The 21,612-nt window shown below is 29.3% G+C and overlaps 1 protein-coding gene across 3 annotated transcripts in view; it reads left to right on the forward strand.

Annotated features, from left to right (window-relative positions):
* The window catches only part of LOC145328522 (transcription factor AP-2-alpha-like), a 34,917-nt gene that overhangs the window by 1,059 nt on the left and 12,246 nt on the right, over positions 1–21,612 (forward strand). Inside the window, exons 1-3 of one of the 3 annotated variants that reach the window (XM_080172249.1) lie at positions 7,877–7,916; positions 19,022–19,104; positions 19,331–19,439. In XM_080172249.1, coding sequence (XP_080028375.1) covers positions 19,338–19,439 — 102 coding nt within the window. In that variant the 5' untranslated portion in view covers positions 7,877–7,916; positions 19,022–19,104; positions 19,331–19,337. Of the gene's footprint in view, positions 1–7,876; positions 7,917–16,527; positions 16,642–19,021; positions 19,105–19,330; positions 19,440–21,612 lie in introns of those variants that run through there. The other 2 variants (XM_080172243.1, XM_080172239.1) reach the window with 2 other exon arrangements.

Genomic DNA, 21,612 nt, shown 5'->3' on the forward strand with positions numbered 1-21,612 from the left:
AAATAAATAGAAAGAGTTATGCGGAAAATTCAGTTTCTAAAAAAAAAGAATAGTTATTTCTCGCATCGTATTATAAACAGTTTCCGCGGATATAGAATGTACAATTATAAGATTAAAACCAGTTTTTTAGCCCCGAGATGCCGAAGGCACGGGCTAAAAAAACTGGTTTTAATCTTATTATTGTACATTTTTATATTCGTAGAAAGCAGGATATAATACGATGCTAGACATAGTTTTTTCGTATGGATGAGAACCGGTTCCTATCCACCGGATTTGGATGAATACGAGAAATATACTTTAGAGATTAGTAGAGAGTGGACATTAGAACATAAATTATACTAGTTAGCAAGGGTTTTATAACCATGTAATCTTAGTCGTTTGTACTTTTATTGAATTTTTATTGGTTTGTTTCAAACCTAACTTAGTGTCTTAACTTTTGTGGATTAATATAAATTTGTCGTTCATTGTCTTATCCTTCAAAATTCCTTGATTATTTGTTAAAAAACTTACAGCAAAATGAAATAAATGTTCTACTCTAAAAAATACTCTACCTCTAAAATATCTCTAAAAACACTCTCTTATTTACTGTTATAAGTAAATAATATCCAAAACACAAAACTACTATTTAAAATGGTTACTTTTTTTAAAACTTCTAAATATCAAAATAATTTTGTAATTATGTTTCAAATTTAAAACTTCAAAAAAGGAATTAAGATAATAGTTTTACCTTATTAATTCTACTCAGTAGCAGTGATAATTATTCTGAAGAAAAAAATAGTTGCACTGGATATGTACCAGTGAAACCTAGGAGAAATAATTGACATGCAATATCTTAAAGAGAATGGGTAATTTTTTACATAATATTGATAAAACACCTATGCTCTTGCAACCTATTTTATTTTTTTCTTCTATTTGTTTTTCCTAATACAATTCCTTAAGTAATCCCTCCACCCTCCTTCGAAAAAATAGGTTGGCATACAGCGATTGTTTACATAATGGGGAGGGATAAAAAAAATCCCCCGTTCTCAATTTCGTTTGAACTAAATTTTAAAAATTCAATTACTGGTTACATGGATATACAGCAGTGTTGGATATGTATTCTAATAGATAGATTAAATACAACAGGAAAGGCATACATTTACATTGATAAACGAATATTATAAGAAATTATTGGCAAAATAGGAAGCTTGTAAATTTAGGCATTTATCAGTAGAAAATAATAGTCATAAAGTAAGCGTTACTTGGCAGATATAGGTTTCTAGAAGACTAAATTTTGTTGTTTGACTTAATGTCTGTCGACAAATTATTTTGGATTTAAACAAGTCTTTTCTATCATCTTTTTTTATTCTTTCCCACTGTTCATTTGTGCATCCAGTCGAAAATATGTGTCCTTTGTTGTTCATTGAAATTGAAAGACGAATTTCCCTCCAAGTGAGAGTTGCCAACAAACTAAACTAACACAAACGATATTTTGGTACTCACTTTAGGTTAAATTAAGTTAACTGGTAGTTAGGAGGGCCCCAGAGATTAAAATCTTACCTCAAGGGGGTAGAAACACGTTTTAAAAAATTAAGGGATTCTCATTTCCCAACAGTTATCAGTATCCTACACTAAAACTCTTCATTTTTATCAATAAGAAAGATATACTTATTATCAGAAACATCTGAATATAAATTGCCATTAAAATTTCAGATTGTTTGTTTTCTAAAAGCAAAAGACATTTGTAATATTTGTTTTGCTTCCTTGCTACACAAGTCATAAATATCAAGTTTGTCCTTTTTGTTGCATTTTTGTTTTCTTTTTGCCATTGACCATTTTTAGATTTTCTAGTTCTTACTTAAACATAATCTAAGAAATTCATTTTATTAATTGTGGATATTACTATACTAAAGATTTTTTATGTGGGGCTAAAAGCTTGTTTGAATATATTTAAATAGTTTTAAAACTTTAAGATATTTAAAGCTAAAAATATCATAACACATATAGGTATTTTGTTTTGATAATAGAATTAGCATAAAACACCATATCTACCGAAATAAAACTACCCATACATACCAAAATGGGGAGGAAGAAAAAAGTGTTTGGGCAAAAATTATGCTAATTTTTAGGTGTGCATATAAATCCGTATAAGTAACACATTATCAGATCATCATGGCTGCATTCATATTATAACAGTACTCTAAACTGACCCAATAAATATATAAGTTGAGATGTATAAACCAGACTGTTTTGTCTGTTAGCACATTGCTTTCTGCTTTTTTTTGTAGCGTCTTGGTTGTGTTAATATTTCCTACACTATTAGATGATAAAAGAACCAAATGAAAGTCGATACAGTTCCCCACCCCGTGAACATAAAATTATTTAATCCCTGCCCCCTCTGTGCTTTAACTTCAATACTGACCCATCCCCTTTGCTTTAATCTTATTCATTTGTTTTTTGTCATTTTGCTCTTTAGAAAATCTATTGATATGTTAAAGTAAAAGAATAAAGGAGGCAGGGGTTGAATAACTGTATGTTCACGGAATGAAAAAGTTCCTCACTACTGGACCAGGAACACTCATTGCTAGAATAATATGTGCGGAAGTCAATACACACCAATTTAGGAGGCTTCCACTAATACACTAAATATTATGCCCCATGCCCAGCTTAAAATATCAAATTTGTAATTTTTTGATTGGTATTCGCCTCGCGAGCAGTTATTTTAGTTTCAACGGTCGAGCTACAGTTTTCCAGGGAGTGGATATTAAATCTAAAAATTATTTGAGTATGGATTCGAAACCGATTATTATCTGCTTAATTAGAACCGGTGTTCAGTCATAATGGAAAAAATCATGTATAGCATTATATAACAAACAATTTTCCAAGAATATTAAAGTAATGTCATAAAATTAATACCAGTTCTGTTATCCTTTGGCCTCTCAGGTTTAACAAAACTGGTTTGTCGATTAATCCAAATAAAAGTTTATAAGAATACTATTCCCTGTCTATGTAATTTAATGGTTTAAAAAAATACACCTTTCTCATGTCAAAATTTTATACCTATTCAATATTTTTTCTTCTGTTTTTGGTTTTTTGTCTGATTCTTTAATTGATTTTACATATTAAAACATTTTTTACGTTGAAGAAAACAATTGACTTTTTTGTTGTATTATTTTATTATGATTTATTAGATCTTCTTCTGTCTTGTTTGGGTTAAAATCCAGGGATCTAAAAGGAGAAGACAATTGCCGATAAATTGATCTACATCCCCGATGATGATACACAAAATTACCCCTTCTGTGCATTAAAATTAGTGGTTAAAATATTTGAACTCTCAACTTAATCAACCAACCAATTAAGATTTGATAAAGTCTCCAAAGTTGTTCAGTGAACAAATAAGAATACGTTATTTTAAAACTTTGGAGACTAGTGTAATAGAGAGCCTATTTCCCCATCTCTCTCCAAAATCTAAAATCTCTGGTAAAATTATCATATTTGAAACAATAATAAACCTTCATAAACATTATCATAACTTTTTATAGTCAACCCTAAAACTGAAAACAGAGTTAGGGGTATGGTAACCTAAGAAAACCAATTATTCTTTGACTTTTCATGTTTGATTTTCTAATAATAATACTGATCACAGAAGGAAAAAAATCTGGACTGATACAATTTTTAGAAGTAAAAACATTTTTCTTCGTTTGTCATATTCCTTATACCCCTGGAGAAAAAATGTAAAAATGTAGGCAAAAATAGTAATGTATGATACACAAAAATATGGACTTTTTCCCTCTGACCTTTTTTTTTACCATAGCGTCAGAAAACAGACGTAATTCCATGAAAAAAAGGTTTGCATTGCCTTTTAAGAGGTTAGAATTAGACATAAATATAGAAACTTAGTGACGATAAAGGCTTTGCTAGACATGCAACATTAAAATTCTTTTCGCATTATAGTTAAATTTAGTAAAAAGACGAAAAAAATTCTTAACTAATTTTTTTCTCTTATAGATGACAATTAATTAAGTATAACCGACTTATTACAAAAACAATGTCAAACTAAATATTAAATACAAGTGGTTATCTCTAACGTACTTCTGTCTACGCCGCTAGCATCTTTTTGCTCTGAATTCAAAGGATGGGAAAGGGGCTAGGAAACAGCTTAAACCATCCTTAAAAAACAAGATTTAAATCTGAAATCACAATCGGTTCAGTGGTTAATGAGATCTTAAGCTTCGGACAAGAAACCATAACTACTTTATATAATAGGATTATCTAAATGTCGTATTCGCATTGCTGGCAGCTATCTACATGTCGTTATTTAAAATAGTTACAGCCTTATGTTGATATAGCATCAGCTCAAAAGTTTATCAGTAAGAGCAGACAACATGCTTGTATTTATTCTGTGAAATAAAACCAAACTGTATAGGAGCGCGGGGCATAATTTAGATTCCGCTCAGGGGTGTGGGACACACCAACCCTACAGTTACAGGGACAGATAATCAAATATTAAAAATAAACAACCCTTATAATTTTATTATAGAGTGCAGAGGTTGATAATGCTGTTTCACTTAATTCACAACCCTTCTTTCCCCTCAAAATCTACAGGCCTCCTGAATGTTAAATTTTCATTATTAGAATAGCTGTCAGTTATACAAACATCAGAAATATTGTTGTATATTTTCTACCAAAAATACATCTGACAATCTGCCATCTGGCATTTATATCTAAATCAATTTTATGTCCAGTGTATAAATAACACATGATTTTACAATATAAGCCTATTTCAGGAAGTTTTGCATTATCTAGCATTTCATATTATTCAATAATGACCAAATTATCCTATTTTCATCCAATGGCGTGTTTAGAGATTCATTAGGGGGGTGTTATTTGATTTTTATTAAGTTTGTCCCCCTCTCTGTTTACGTGTTGTTCCTTTTCATTTTAAGGATTCTTTTTATCAGACTTTTTTCTTACAATTCCAAGGAATAATCTAAGGGTGGGTGCTTCATTTAAAACAACATTTGAAAATATTAATACATAGCCAAATGTATTACAGCTACTAGTAAAATGTATGATTTTATTGGGATAAAAGTATAAAAGGAGATTAAATATATTTTTATCAAACATCAACCACTGGATATTTTTTTTGTCTAAAATTGGGTGTAAAGTGAAAACATCTTAGGGTTGTTCCCCGAACTTTTTGCAGCTTTGGTCAAAATTTTTTGGTTTGATAATTATAATAGTTGATTTTAAGTCAAAAATCTAGAAATATCATATCAGAGGGGTTGGGGAATGGGGTCTAGTCTCAATTTTTTGTGTTAAATCGAGTGTTAAGTTTGAAACACTTAAAAACTGAAACGTATTGACCTCTGTGGACAAATTTTAGTGTTTATTTGTTTTTCGCAAAAACTTTCTGTAAAATTATTCGATTGGACGAGTGGATAACAGAACCCCTACTCCCCCTTACTTTGAAATTTTTAAAGTTTTTTAAAAACACGTTTCTGTCATCTATATGAACCTGACTTTACTAAACCTAATCCTGCCAAAAATCAGACTAAAAATACAAATGTTTGTGGTCCACTTTCGATTAGAGTAAAATTGCCAAATTATGTTTAAAAAACATGAACGTGATGTTAAGATATACATTAAAATATTTCTTGAAAGCCTTTTTAGTTTCTTATAAACAAAGACAACCCGAAAAAAAACTACTAGTCTTGTTTTGTTATGCGTAGCATATCTTTAAGTGACAGTGTCAATTTTCCTCCTGCCTTTTGAATTCCCATTACTAATTTTATTACATTGGCAGCTGTGCCTAAAACCATTTCCGGACTAAGACTAAGAAAAAAAAAGCTTGATACTATCCTGTGAGCTATTTGTAACTTTCCTATAATAGAGAACTCAATTGGTTCAGTAGTTAGCAAGATCTTAAAAGACAAAAAAAAAACATGTAAAAGCCCTGTTGGATTAATTTACCCTTGTTTTATTTCTTGATTCGCATTCCTTTGTGTAATTGAAATCTAAATTCCGCTAACTGATAAACAATTTATTACAACTCCTTAAATTTATCATGGGATACCATTACTTCCCCATATTATCGCATTCGCATAGTGTTTCATATTCGCAAATATGTACAATAGCAATGGATGTAGAATATACCTAGATATTAGGAAAAAATTGCTGTCAATTTATGTTGCTATTTTCCCAGTCATTTATTGATCAGTTCCTATCCATTAGTAGGGGAGGTGAGCGGGTAAAGGGGGAATGGGGAGGTTAGTTGTTTTAGCCCTCTAAAAGTTTCACTTTACTAGAGTACATGATAATTTGGTGTATGATCCAAATAATAATAAATCCATTACAATAACATATTTAAATTATGAGAGGTAATGAAAAGGACAGGAATAGTTATTAATATACTGTTTTAATAATTTGATAATGTTAAACATGTGCGGATGTGAATACACACCATTTATCTTTGGGTTCAAGTTTAGATCAATTAGTTCTAGAATAATCATTGATAGTTTTAACCGTATAAATCATACTAAAAGAGCTCTATAATCTCAATATTTTGTTTATTTATTTTAGGGATATTATACAGGGCGTTTAAAAAAAACTGCGTTTTCCAAATTTGGGAAAAAACCATTAGGAGTACAAAAAAATAATTACATGTCAATATTCTCTATAAAGATATGCATCGAAATTGTTACAGGTGTTTTTTAATATCTCTGAAAATAACGGCGCATTTTAAAGCATAAATATTTCAAAAGATGCATATGATGCTTTTTTTCTGGTAGAATTTTGTGCCTTAAGGTTGGTTTTCAAAAATTTATTCACTTGAAAACAACATCTTAATACGGCCAATACAATTGTCTACCAATTACACTAAAAATTTCATTTAAAATTCCCTCACTGAAAACAAATATTCAGTTTTCTTTTTGTATAATTAAGAAACATGACCTTAAAAATTGCTCATGTTCGTAAATCCCCACCCCTTATTTATTCCTATAATCCTTTAATTTGATTGACAGGTTAAGATATAAACTCATTTTATCCATAATTTGTAATTAAATGCTTTAATAAAAAAAAATTCAAACTTTAATAACTTTTTTGTCTTTAGAGATTTTTTTGTCAAATAAAAAGGAGTTTTTTCTTTTTACTATAACCTACGTTATTAAAGAAGATTCTTTTACTGCAAATGCATCACAATCAAGAAATGTGAAAAAATGACAAATTGCAGTTTCTTAAAAATGCTTTTGTGAGGAGCTAAAAAGCATTTAACCTTTAAAACTCATTCAGGTACTTCTCTTATACCTTTTTCTAAATTAATATTGAAATTCTATGATTTTTTTATACATAATAGAAGAGTTATTTTAATTTTTCTTGCACAACATTTTTCACATAAAGCATTTTTGGAAACTATGTACCTATCATAGAGGCCGTATTTTTAGAGATAATGAAAAACACCTGTTATAAATTTGATGTACTTTCTTACAGAGAATAAGGACATATAATCGTTTTTTCTGTATTCCTTCTGGTTGTGTCAGAAAAACGGAAAACGCAGTTTTTTCTGAAACACCGTGTATAATGGAAGATATAGGTTCCCAGTTGTAAAATTAGATGATGGGTTTAAAAAGCCATAAGCAATATAGTAGCTATGTCCGTTACTATGTTCCATATAAATCGGACGTACAGAATAATAAATACGAAGAATCTCACTCTACACTATCTCTGTACGGTCAAAACTAGATGGGCGATGGTATGATACAGACTTTTTTGTACTAGAGGCCAAATTAGTAGTTTCTTTATTTATTCATTGCAGTCAAGGTGGTGATAACAGTGTTCTGAAGACAGTAATAAAAAGATTTTAACAGTGACTGTTATTTCCATAAGTAGCGCAGCAATGTTAAGCTTGCACTATTGGTTTATAAGACCAGTAAAACGTAAGTATTAAGTTTTTGGGCCTGTACATAGATGTTATGGACCGATAGCTTTTAAAATTAAGTCTTTTAGTTAATCAATGTTTTAAAATTGTATATTTCATTTTTAATATTTTGAAAGATGAAAATTTTAATTGCTGTTATCGTTATTAATAGAATAAGATTAATTCTCTAAAATTAATAAAAATATAAACTGACAAAAAGTTATAGCAAAGCATTTTTTTTTATTTATAAACATTTTCCTTGTAAATTTTCCTTTCTTTGGACAACATTAATTATTTTTATTAAAATTAATGATTAAAAAGACATCGCAAATCGCATGTAATTAAATATGTTAATCCAAATTGACTCAAATTGTCAAAATACTCTGTCATCGACATACACACACACAAACAAACAAACAGGCAGTAGGAATTTTATTTAAAAAAAGGTGAAATCAATAAATCAATAGAATTTCACTCTGAGCTATAAAGAAAATGTAATATAATCCCACGTGGCAAAAAAAACTTTGAACCCAAGTAGTATCTTCTTATTTGAATGAAATAAATTCAGGTCGGACAGGATTTGATCTGCAACTTTGCACTTTTTCATTCGAGCTAAGCTGCTCTAACATTTATTATTTACTAAACTTTTTAAAATTAAGCTTATCTTTCAAATATTTGCCTCTAACTTTTTTGTCAATCATAAATGAAATCGTCATATTTACGACGGTGTGTATTCATTTTCTACAAATTATCTTCTAACAAGAGAAGGTTGTAATTTTATAGAAATGACATAAATAAAAATTGCCTCACCTTTTTAGTCAGTGAAACGAGATTTTTTAAAAGCAGGCAAAAATATAATGTTTTTACTGAGAGATTTTGCTTCCCATCTTAGACAATTTTCGTTCTTGTTTTGGCATACTGAAGTGTACATATATTAAGACGCAAAAAATGAGGCTCTTTCTTGTCAGGGTTTATGGATCTGAAGAGACATGGATTACAGTAGAAAATACGTTTAAAGAGGGATGTTAATTGACATTGATTCTAAACAAGGCAGAGTTTTATTTTTGTGTGGAAGAATGCGAACAAAGCAAGTTTAACTGTTGTAATTAAGAGAGATTAGATAATACTTTGACGTGAGCCTAGATACCAGAGTTTTTATATACTAGAGGGCTATTTTTTAGTATAATCTGACGGTTCAGTGGTTCAGTGTTTAAAGAGATCTTAAGCTTCAGACATACAAGATACCAGACAGAAATAATACTTTTTTTTGTACAAATATCTTAATGGAAAAATATTAAGGTTTATTCTAAGATTAGTCTTTTACCAATCTAATTTAATAAAATTCTACTGCCCCAACACATAATTAAAGGTAGCTTTAGAACATTAAGTATAGAAACTACATGTCTTACATACTAAATACTTATTATAACAGATTTTAAAAACATTTGAGATTCTAAATGCATTTTGTAAGAAATTTATATCTATTTATTGCATTTTAAATTATAGAATTAATTGACATAAAAACATAAATTGATTATTTTCATGATACATTTTCTTGAGCAAATTAACTGTTAAACTTTGTTACTCTTATTAAATCAACACATCATATCCATATTGTCGTCTTAATTATTGAAGAAATAAATTTATTCGTCAGAAAGTCTTGACGTATTTATTTTTTAAATTTTTGTCGACAATTTATCTTTTATGACCTCCAGGTCTAACAGGTTACTTATGTGATATGCATTAAAGTGAAATTAAGTTGGTAAATTAATATAAAAAGACTTATATCCATCATTATAACCATTAACATTATATTTCCATAAAAATGCCTGAAATGCATTTGGAGCATTTTTGCATTATTAACAAGAACAATTTTTGTTTATAAATGGATATAGAATATATGTGGATATTATGAAAAGAAATTTTTTCGTCAGGTTGCTAACATTTATATCACTTATTGGTCAGTTCGTCTATCATGCACGAAAGATTTAATTTTCAAGATAGTAACGTCGACATAGCTAGACTTGAGTCTTATGTTGATATACTAACAAGAATAAAGTTTAATAGGAAATTATGTATGTATTTTGCAACTGGCAATAAATCAACGAAAATGGCGGCATTTGCGCGTCAGTAATCAACCTGAAAAAAAGGTTTAATATGATTTTAATTACTCGGGGTAAGCTCATACGGTGGGTCATTACTTCCACCGAAATTTCATAAAGACAGAGTGCTTTGTATTAGCCAAAAGAAGAAACAATTAGGGATTTTTAAGGTTTGAATGTATTTTAATGAAAGGAACAATTTTTGCTTTAGTAATAAAGATGAATTTTTAAAATAGTTTTTATAATAAAGGATTACTTTCTATTATGATCTTCTTTTAATCATTTTTAAAAGATTAAATGATATAATTTTAGATAATTTGATTTGCTAGTGGAAAAGTTTGAACGTTTCTTAACGGAGCTGAAGTATGAACTCATAATTTCTTCTTCTTAAATACAGACTAGGAGTGTATACTTTGGTGTGCCTGTACCTTCGCAAAATGTTTTTCATTTTTAAATCAGCACAACCACAATTGATGGGAGTAGCTTCCCCTTTTCATTGATTCACTCAGATCATTTAACACCTTTTTGAAAATTTATTTGCTTTAAGTTTTAGAATCATTCTTTTTATTAGTTTGATTAACAAGCTTTGTGGACTTATATTGAATTTTGATTTCTTGGTTTATTAACTAGCAGTATTCCAAAGTTTTAATTTGTTTATCATCATTGGGAATATATAGTAATTTATAGTACATTGTCTTATCCCTAAAAAAAACAATTTTTGCGAATATAAAACTTTTTACAGATATGGCAATATGCGAAAGTGATAACACACCCATAATACTTTATATACTTTTATACACATTTATAAAGTTTTATGTATATAATTATGCCATATCGTATCATCATAGATAAAAAATGCTTTCTTAAACGCTTTCTAGAAAAATAATTGTAGTTACTTTCTTTATGATAAGCATCATATTAGATTGTAGGTAGATCTTACTCGAAACTGGTGTATTTATGTCCAAAATATGCATGTCGATCTGCCTCGGAGGTTATCCTTTAAGTAGATAACTGTATTTTTAATTTCTTTTAATTAGAATTAACCAGCCTTTATTGGTATTTTTGATATTTCCTCTAAAAGTATTAGAAATCAAAGCTTTTCTATAAATTAGGTTGTCTTTACAAATAATGACGGATAGCTTTAAGGCTGCCAGAAAAAATAGTCCATTTTAACTGAAGCTTTTTAGTATCCTTGAATATAGCTAAAAACCTGGGATATAAAAGGATAAGACAATGGCGGTTTACATTTAGAATAATGATACACAAAATTTCCCCTTCTGTAGATTACAATAAGTGGTTGAAACGTTTGAACACTCAAATTCATGAACAACCAATCAAAAATCAAGTCCCCAAAGTTGTTAAGTCAACAAATATAATATAATATAAAACTTTGGGGACTAGTGTAATAAACAGTCCAATGTCCCCTCCCGCCCTGCTAAAAATGCTGTTTTGGAAATTATCATTCTTGTTTTATGCCGTCTACTGTCTGTCTATCATTTTCAAAGATCATATCTTTAGTTTTACTTTAAAAATGAAAGACGGCAATGAAACTGGGCCTGTTGTACTTCAGTGTTGCTATTATATCAAAATTAAATGGCTATAGCTATGTTATGTAGTTTTCCAGAAGTATATAGATTAATTTGTAATCTATATACTTTTGTATCTGTATTTAAGAACTTTTGGCAACAAAGTTATTTACAATTTGGTTTAGACTTATGAATTTATGTTTTGCATATTCAGTTTTAACACTCTATAAGTGTTAATGTTCTTTTGTCCGTTTCAGGGCTTTGCTTTGATGTTGTCATCCTAGTTTCTAATTAATATTGTCAAAATAAACCATTGAAATTGTAAGTCAACACAAGCCTTAAAGAGTTTAACTGGAAGGGTATGTGTGAGTGTTTGTGTGTGAGTGCGTGTGCAGTTATTGGCTTTCCAGGAAATAAAATCCTTATTACAAAGCTCCATTCCAGACTAAGGGAACAGGGAAGGTGATTCTTAAATATATGTACGCTAGTAATTGGATGAGTGTCTGTATGTCCATTATGAAGGCATTTTAAAAAATAGACTTTAACGCACTGGAGAAAGGCATCGTTATTTATCCAACCATTTCAAAAATAGTAGGGTGTATGTATGTCTGTCTATTCTATAGTGCTCTATTAAATTTTTAAATTAAACGTCACTAGGACTAAACTACTTTAGGTTACTTGACCAAAAACCTTTACAAACTTAAAATTATTTTTGTTAAAATATTAGGTAACTAAACCTACAAAAACCACCCCCTAAATTACACTAAAAATCCAAATAAACACACCCTTATACACAGAATCATACACACACAGACACACACAAATTCTGTATCAAAGATTGTCCATATATTCTTCTGTTGTATTATCACATCCGCCAATTGTATCAAAGTATCACAACCATAAATTTTTACTACAGCACAAACTAACAATTCGTTATTGCTAATTCGCATTCTTAAACACTCGCTCTAATTTTATTTGATATTTGTTAATCTGCGAATATGAAAAATGTTACATTAAAGTTAAAGAATAAAGAGGGTAGGGGTTAAATAAATGTATGTCCACGGAGTGGGGACCTTGTACCTACTTTCTATTGGGTCTTTGAAATTAAGTCAATAGCGTCAGAATTAGAAATATTAACACAGCCAACTCGCTACAAAAAAGCAGAAAGCAATTTGATAAAAGACGAAAAGGTCCCCACCACTAGAACCAGGTAGTTGTCTGGGATATACATCTATATTTTTACATCTATTGTTATGACATTATGCGGACGTGATGATGCACCATTCTTCTTTGTACCCAAGGAAACTAAACTAGCAATTTAAAATGTTGAAATTTTGTATAAATGATAGGGGGCAGTTATACTCGTACTTATTTATTTAGTTTCAACTCGGCGCGCCCACATACACACGAATATGTTTTCTTCAAAATAAATGGTAGAAAAGTTACAAACACACAATCCTTGAATGTTCCTAGGTTTAATATGTACTAAGTACTAAATACTGCTTCTTATAGGTGAATTGATATTTGATCTTAAATTTTTTTGTTTTGTAAATTTTAGTAGGCAAACCTTTATAAAATTATTTGTAATACTCATGGATGTAATTTTAGTTCAGTTTAATAAAAAAAATATTTTTACGTGTAAAATTATGCCTTGTGTAATTTTTAATTATAAAGAAAGGTATAGTTGTAGATTAATTATAATGCCAGTGTCCTTTCCCCCTGATAACATTTATATATAATATTTCTAAAAATCAAAAAGTAGTATGTTATGATCAGGAATCTAAGGGGATAAGACAATGGTTGATAAATAATAATGTATATCCCCAATAATGATTCACAAAATTATCCCTTCTATAGTTTACAATTAGTGGTTGAAATGTCTCTAAAGTTGTTGAACCGACGGATAAGAAAACGTCATATAAAGCAATAGGGACTAATGTAAAAAAAAAACACCCCATTGTCCCCTCCCTCCCTGGTTATAATGGTAATTGTTAGGTTAGCTGAACTGAAAATGATAATATAATAATAACTGTATCTACTGTTCAGACTTTCCTTGTTGAACGGGAAGATGTTTTGTTAACATCCTTTTATAGAAAGTACTAAATTTTTTTGTCCGTAGCTAAAACTTTTTGAAAATATTGTCACGAATTGGTTGTACTTTTCAAGAAGGGTATATAAATGTCTAGGGAGTGATTTGGGGTTATTTTCTTGACTTCCTAACCACCTCCCTAGAGGCTAGGGGTGAAGCAACCAGTATTTTATAAAAAGTTGTTAAGATTGACACTTCATCAAAGTATTGTTATTAAAATAACAACAACATAAAAGCTGAACAAGATAAGAGTTGGCATTTTTAGTAAAGATTTAGTAATCATCAAACATTACTGCTAAAAAACCTATATAAGCCAGGTCATTTAATACTAACATATAATGATGTATAATAGTTATTGTCGTTTGTTGATATATTAACATCAATAAAGATTAACTGGCGCCATAGCAAACCTATACATATAATTATAATTTAAATTGAGTTTTGGCTTAGAAATGATGGTTAAGAAGATGAAAAATAATAATAATGCTTTGCTTATAATCATTTTCAAAGTGTAATTGCTTTTATAATTGCCTTGTTTGTTTTTTAATTTGTTTTCAAATTAATTATATAAAGCCAAGCTCTATCTGTAGCGCAGCTACTCTATGATTAGGATATGTTCGTACGTACTTCAACTCTCTCATCACATACAAATAGACACTCTAAGCACTGAATTCTATCAATCTCACACAAATGGAATTGATATATTAAATACGTGGATATAAAGAAAGGGAAAAATTTGTCGTTCATTTTGCTTGCTAATAAGGACCTCATTTTTTGATCAGTTTTTTCATCAAATAAGAGGGGATGGAATAAATGGTGTGGATTTGGGGGTATCGTTATTTTATCCAGAAGCGAACATCACTTTATCGGAGTACATGAAATCTGGTGCAACATCCAAGTAATAATATATCGATTCTCACACAATAATACTGTTGTGCTCTATGTCTATAGAACTTTTAAATCTTTGCATTTTAATAGTTTGCGTCCTTTTTCATTTAAAATATTATTATTTACTTTTAATGCTTCGCTACTTATGGTGCTAATTGTTTATGTTAGACTTTTAATCACTTGAAAATACAGTAGACCTGTATTTACTAAATTATTCAAGTTTTTCCTTAAAGATACAAAGCATCTATATAAGTAACATGTTCCCCCACTCTTAGGATATTTTTCTCAATATTTTCTGTTTATTTTGCCCAAAATGTCTAACTTTTCTACTAATAAAAAGGATACAAGTTTTTACATACTTCATTGTTAATCTGCAGTAATATGATGCGATTGTTAAAAACAAAAAATATTACACAATTTGAATAAAAAAGTCGAGAGCAAAATAGTTTCCTTTAATTGGAATATCATTTTTGCAGTATTTTCACTTTATATACGATATTTACTATAGTCCTTGTTCTTTTCTAGCTAAAACAATGTGAACACTTTCCTCCTTGTTTTTCTGACATTGATTAACAATAGTTGATTGCAAAAGTGTCAATATATCCGAAAGTCTTCATTAAAAATCTTCGGCTAGATTCATTAAAAAATCTTCGAAAACACGCTGACGAATAAATTAGCAAAACAAGATTGATAACATCCACAAGAAAAGCGAATTATACAATTTATAAAATGCCACACAGACGATCTCACGAAGAAAATGGAATGTAAAAAAAAGATTTTTCATAATAAATGTCTGACATCTATCATTAATAGCAGCCAAACAATCGCTTTTTTAAAATCATCTCTTACAGATGAAAAAAATAAAGACACCCAATCTATTTATTTATATTTATTTTAATAAAGCATATAATAAAAATAAATTGAAACATTTTAAGGACCCAAAAGAATGTTTTCTTTTTACAATATCATGTTTAAAAGCAATAAGTTTTACATAAAAGGTATTTCATAATAAGAGGTTGATTGATAGATTTTAAAGGGATAATTATTCTATAATATTGAATGTTTTTTATTGTTCTGTCAGTAAAGATCACTGAACCGATTGAGTTCTTCATTTAGAGAAGATCCCCATATTTCTCGGGTTAGGCTTTTTATTTTTTATTAAAAATCTTGGGATGATGTTGGTATATTTTTCTGTTCAATATAAATTTTTAGATTCTTATCCCTGTTTGTGAAGGGGGTGGGTTGTTAGACTCACCCCTATCTAGTAAGTGACCTATCTATTATTTAGATTGCGACTTCATGGAGTAGGAACAAAAAATCTCAAAAGTAGAACATAGCAACCATAGCATTATAAATAAGAACAAGTGTTCTAACCTTTTTACCAGTTAGAAAGAAGAGTTTTAAGACATACTTTTTTTTAATGGTACAATATTATGCTGTCATCATAATCAACAATAAAAATATAATACAATTTTATTTGTGGAAAGTTTTATGTCAAAATAGTGGAAAAAAATGCGCGAAAAATCAATTGAATTCACAGTTCCGAATACTTACAAAAATCATATCTTGACATTTTCTACTATTTTATAGAAAACGTGTCTCCACTAAATGTCGGCATCCCTATGACTTTGTGTTAGGATAAACAATATGAATTGTTTTCATGGAGATTAACCTAACCAATAAGGAGTGCGTTTAATGTAGCACATCATAACTAAAACCTTTTTCGTAAGTAACTAAATTGCGGACATAATACCAATATGCCGCTATCCTAACAATTTATTTTACATCAATATAAAAGAGTTAAGCAAAACTAAAAACCTAGTAAAATGCAATCCAAATTCTAATTTTAAAAATGCCTCTCATGTTGCTTTATTTGACCACCTTCCAATCAAGTAAAGATAAAAGGGGGTAGTTAGGGGGAGTAGAGGATGGTTATAATTCTCAATATTAGGGTTAAGCCCCCAGGGGTTGGGGGATTTTTTGGGGGAGGGAAGGGGGCGGTGGGGTGAAGATTAACAGGTGAAAATGTGAAATAAACAATGGTTTAGTCTTATTTTAAAATTAAAGTGGCTTGTTTCAATATTTAAAATGTGTGAGTTAAAATAAATATTTTATGTTATATATTTTGAATATATTTAGGTAGGTGTATTAAATTATCTTATGTTTTTATTTACAATAAAATTACCAATACAAGTTAAAAGAATTCATTACCACAAAATTAATTTATTTACAATAATAAAGTCATAATAAATAATAATTTTAAACAATTTTTGATAAAAATAGCATAGTACCTAAACAGGAAGTAAAAAAAGCTTACATAAAAATACAAACATTCTTATTCATTATTGAGATCCTAATTTACAAGCATGCAATTAAAGAAATATCTAGAAAATATTTAAATTCAATGAATTTTCAAAAGTCGATTTTTATGGTTTAGATTGACATATATTCTTTTTACGTTTAAATGTATAAAATTTAAACAAAAATTAGGTTGGCAATCAAGTTTTAGAAACAAGAATATTTTGTTAAATTCATTCCATTTAAAAATTGTGAGTTTTTAGACATTTAGATAAAGTCTATCTTTTTGCTTATTGGGCTTAGACTTAATACAATTATGTAAAACAAGAATTTTTCAGAAAATCTTTGTTTTTAACGCTTTAAGTAAAATGTTGATTTTAACTTAAGGCAAAGTTAATGGCAAAATAGTTTATCTTCAGTTAATCTATCCCTTCCGGATTTTAATAGAGTAAAGTGCACATAAATATGTTTAATGCATATTGCTTTGAAATTTACAAATCTACAAGTTAACTCATGGTTTAGGGAATATGACAATAGTTTTAAATTTAATCTTCCTCATAATTTTCATGTATACAATTTGTCATTCCCCCCCTCCCTCCTCTTATCAATGCTTTGTTGGAGTAAGCAAAAAATCTGCGAGTGTGTTTATGAGCTTAGCAAACCATTTCCAGCTCTTTTTCATGGTTTTTCTTCTCTCATTCATCCTTTTTAGACGTGTTTTTTATGACGTCACACATGACACTTTCCGCTGTCCCAGAAAAATTTGTTAAAAAGTTTTTTTTGGTAAGTTTTAGGCTGTTACGCGTGAACAGGGAATTATAGTAATCTAATTTATGTTTACAGAAGCTAATCTAAATAAATTTAGATAAGCATCAAATAATTGACTTTTCAAATGAGGAAAGAGAGCTAGGCAGATAATTTTCGCCAAAATTTTTGGAAAAGATTTGTCGGCCACTGAATAGGAATTTGTGTCCTAAAAATACATCTTAAATACAAAATTAAAAATATTTTTTTTATAATTTTAAAATGCTAGATGATAATTTTGTTGTTTTACATATGAAATATATATTACTTCTGTAATTAGATTTTAACAAAAAAGTTAAATAGCCTTACATGTTAATTTTCAATTAAAGAATGTAATAGTAAGTCAGTAAATACTTCACTATAGCAATAAGGCAAAATGTCCTCAATATTTATGCTCTTAATTTAATCCAAATTGGCTGTATTATCCAATCTTCCTTAAACCTTTCCCTGCACATTAACTGACTATAGTCTAACACCTTTGAAAATATAATTACATAATTATATATTGTTATGCTTTGTTAGGTAGGTAACGCCTATCCTACAAGTTTGTGACTATTTTCATCTACTTTGGTTAAAATGAAGACCATTTCGTTAGTTATGGGATGCCTGCAAAACTTTTGTTCTACCATTATGTCAACACAAGACTCTAGTCATAATGTGTCAATTAGTTATCACCACTATTCTAATCGATATATTATTACTTGGATATTGCACCAGATTTTAATGTACTCTGATAAAGGGATGCTCGCAGCTGGCTAAAATAACGAAACCCCCATCCAAGCCTTTGATTTACCCAATCACTTTCCCTCTTACTGGATGAACGAACTGACCAATAAATGAGGCCCTAATTAGCAAGCTAAATTGTCTACAAATTTTCCCCTGTTAATATATCCATTAACCCCGTATATCATATATCCATCACTACTCAATAACAATAATGCTTATTATCAAAATGCCAGCTATAGCACATTTTATTCATCTCATTTAAAAGTCAACATTAAATATGTATGACAACAGGGAATAGATGGTGCAGACATTTTTCAGATACAAAAATTTATCAGCATTGATTGTCAGTAAACGTTAGAACCAATCATTTTTCTTGCATCGCGGTGTGGGAATTTATTTTTTTCCCTGTCAAATATAAAATTTAATATTAATTATGTATTTCAATGATATTTGGTTCATTCAAATTTGATATATTTTCCAATATATCAGAAGGGTAGACTTGCATTCATTGTTTTTGTTTCTTATTCGTGGATATTAAAGCAAAGCTTAGGAGGGTTTATTATTTTAGATATTAAGACCCTCGAAGTTTGGACCTATAATAATACATTCATAAGTATAACGTCATGTTGTATGATTTAACAGTAACCAAAAAAGTATGAATATTTTACTAATTCTATTTTTTTATTTTCAGGAACGGAGTAGTTCAGCCTTCCAGAGCTCGCCACGACCGCCTTCTTCAGACTTCCAGCCGCCTTATTTTACGCCAACCTTCAGGTATGGTTATTTTTTAATTATTTTGCAAATACATGTGACTTTCTTATCAATAAAAGATTTCTTTGAAATATGGATGCCAAAAAAGTTAAAAGATTGGAAAGCATACCCAAGTCTAGCCTTAAAAAGTTAATAAAATCAGTTCAAAATCTACACCCATGTTTTAAAAGACCTACTTTTAAAATCCAACTTAACCTTCATAGGTAACTTTATAGTTGATTAATTTCAGTTCCAGTATGACGCTGCAACAGGATCTTTTTCCGCCCACCCTGCAGAGCCTCCAGCCTGCAGATCCTTACCAGATTTCCACATCTATACACACATTTAACATCAACCAGGTAAGAAATAACTATAGAGTTGTTACGCTTAGTTGATGTTGTCATAAATTACAAGATTAAGCACACCTTTTTAATGGATAATAACAAAAATTACTTTTCTGTTGTAGTTTTTTATAAGATCAATAAATTTCAAATGGTCGAAAAGTTAATGAGAAATAAGGACTTGTTGGCAATTATAGTGTGCTAAAAGCTAAAGATTATCAGTTTATTAATATATACATGCTAAAAATCCTAATCTTAGAAAATCTTCGCTTTAATAACACGAAATATGTACATGCATAAAAAGAACTTTATTCCAAAACTTTGATTGATCTTGCCAATTTAAAATGATACAAATTTTGTAGGTATACATCTATCTCTCTATTTAGGTATACATCTCTATATCTCTTACTCTATTTATCTATCTAACTATTTATTTATTATTACATAATAAATTTCGAAATTTTCAAAAATTGTATTTATTTGTAATAAGTGGCTTAAATTATATTTAATACTATTAGGACATCTGTAATCTGTATTTCAAGCATTTCATTGGTTAAGTTTCCTTCAATTTTTACGCCCAGCGGCGCTAACACACACTCACACACATATATGAACATTCACATACGGTTTCTATGAATTTGTTTTTACTTGTGTAACATTAAAAATGTACTTATTTTTCTACTGTTAAACCAAGAATATTAATCTTCTTGAAATCTGCTATAATCTTACTCTCACATATGGCTTAGTAAAGGAGATTATAGCTTGGGGTAGGACACCGAAGGGGGGCAAAATAACCGGGGGGCTTGTTGGCATCTTGAAGGGGGTATAGTGTCAATAAGGGGGGAGAGTGAGATTTGTTTCAAGATAAGCTTGAATTATTGCCACTAAAAAGGGAAGGTATTGAATAAAGAGGGTGGGGTTAAAAGGGGGATATTGGCCGCTAGGCACATATGGTATATGTATGTATGTGTGTTCATGTGTGTGTCTCCAAAAGCCCGGCGGCATTTTAGCCATTGGTCAGCCAAAATTTCTAATTTGGAGAGAGAGCGAAAAAGGAGAGTAAAATAGATTGGAGAAAAAAGAGTACATATGTGGTATTGTGAATTATGGAACTTTGAAGTCCCGTTTTATACATTTTTTACAATTGTAACATGTCACAAACTCTAGAAACTTTTTTCTTTTGAAAAAAAATGCTTATAATACAACGAGAGAAAGCCGTATAAAATCATAAATACTGATCAAACAAAAATGTAATTAATTTAATGATAGCAGCAGTTGTATCTAATTACTATTTTTAATAAGAATAATCATAATAGGAATTGCTAATAAAACTCCGTTAAAAGGCTAATTTTGTATAAAATCTTTGGCTGCTCTTGTTTACAATTTTCTTCTATGGATAAACTTTGATTTCGCCACAAAAATAAAGAAAAAACGCTTTACTTTTCTGAAATAAGAAATTTACAAGGATAACATTCCCATAATTTGCGAAGATCATAAAAATTGATAAAACAGACTAACAAATGAGTGAACGAAGTAAGATATCAAGTACATATTCATCGGTAATATTTAGTCATTTGTAATTTGATTGTGTATGCTTATTAAGAATTGTAATTTTGATTGCAAAATCTAATATCTATCATAAATCTCATTTCTTCTTAAAGTACCAGAACATATAAATAGATGGTCTTAATCTATAGTAGTTGCGCTACAAAAAAAAATAAAAATGAAAGCTCTTACTGTTACTGTGTCTCCCCAATTTATGATCATTAAGATTTGTAAAATAAAAGAAGTTTTATAATTGTTCCATCCGATTATCAAAATTATTTCTTTGTTTCTTTTGTTTCATATCTCAATAGTTTATAGTCAGGAATTTGGGATCATTGTTGAGAAATAATGTTAATTTTTTCTGCATTTGATTACTTACTAATTGTTGTAATACATATCAATCACAAGCTTCTATTTCCTATAAACAAAAACAATTTTTCTTCTGGTAGGGTATCCCTGTTTATATTTCTAGACAATATTTTTTATAACTTTAGTTGCTAGGAGAACTAAATGTTAAATTGTTCTTAAATTAATCTATCCCTCCTATTTTTGTCTGTTTATTTATTATCCTAGATGGCTATCAATTCTTTTATGTATATGTCTATAATTTTATTTGTTTAAAAAACTATTCATCTATCAGTCTAAG

This window comes from Acartia tonsa, chromosome 1 (genome assembly GCF_053477335.1).
Source record: "Acartia tonsa isolate MP-2025a chromosome 1, ASM5347733v1, whole genome shotgun sequence".
Classification (NCBI taxonomy): domain Eukaryota; kingdom Metazoa; phylum Arthropoda; class Copepoda; order Calanoida; family Acartiidae; genus Acartia; species Acartia tonsa.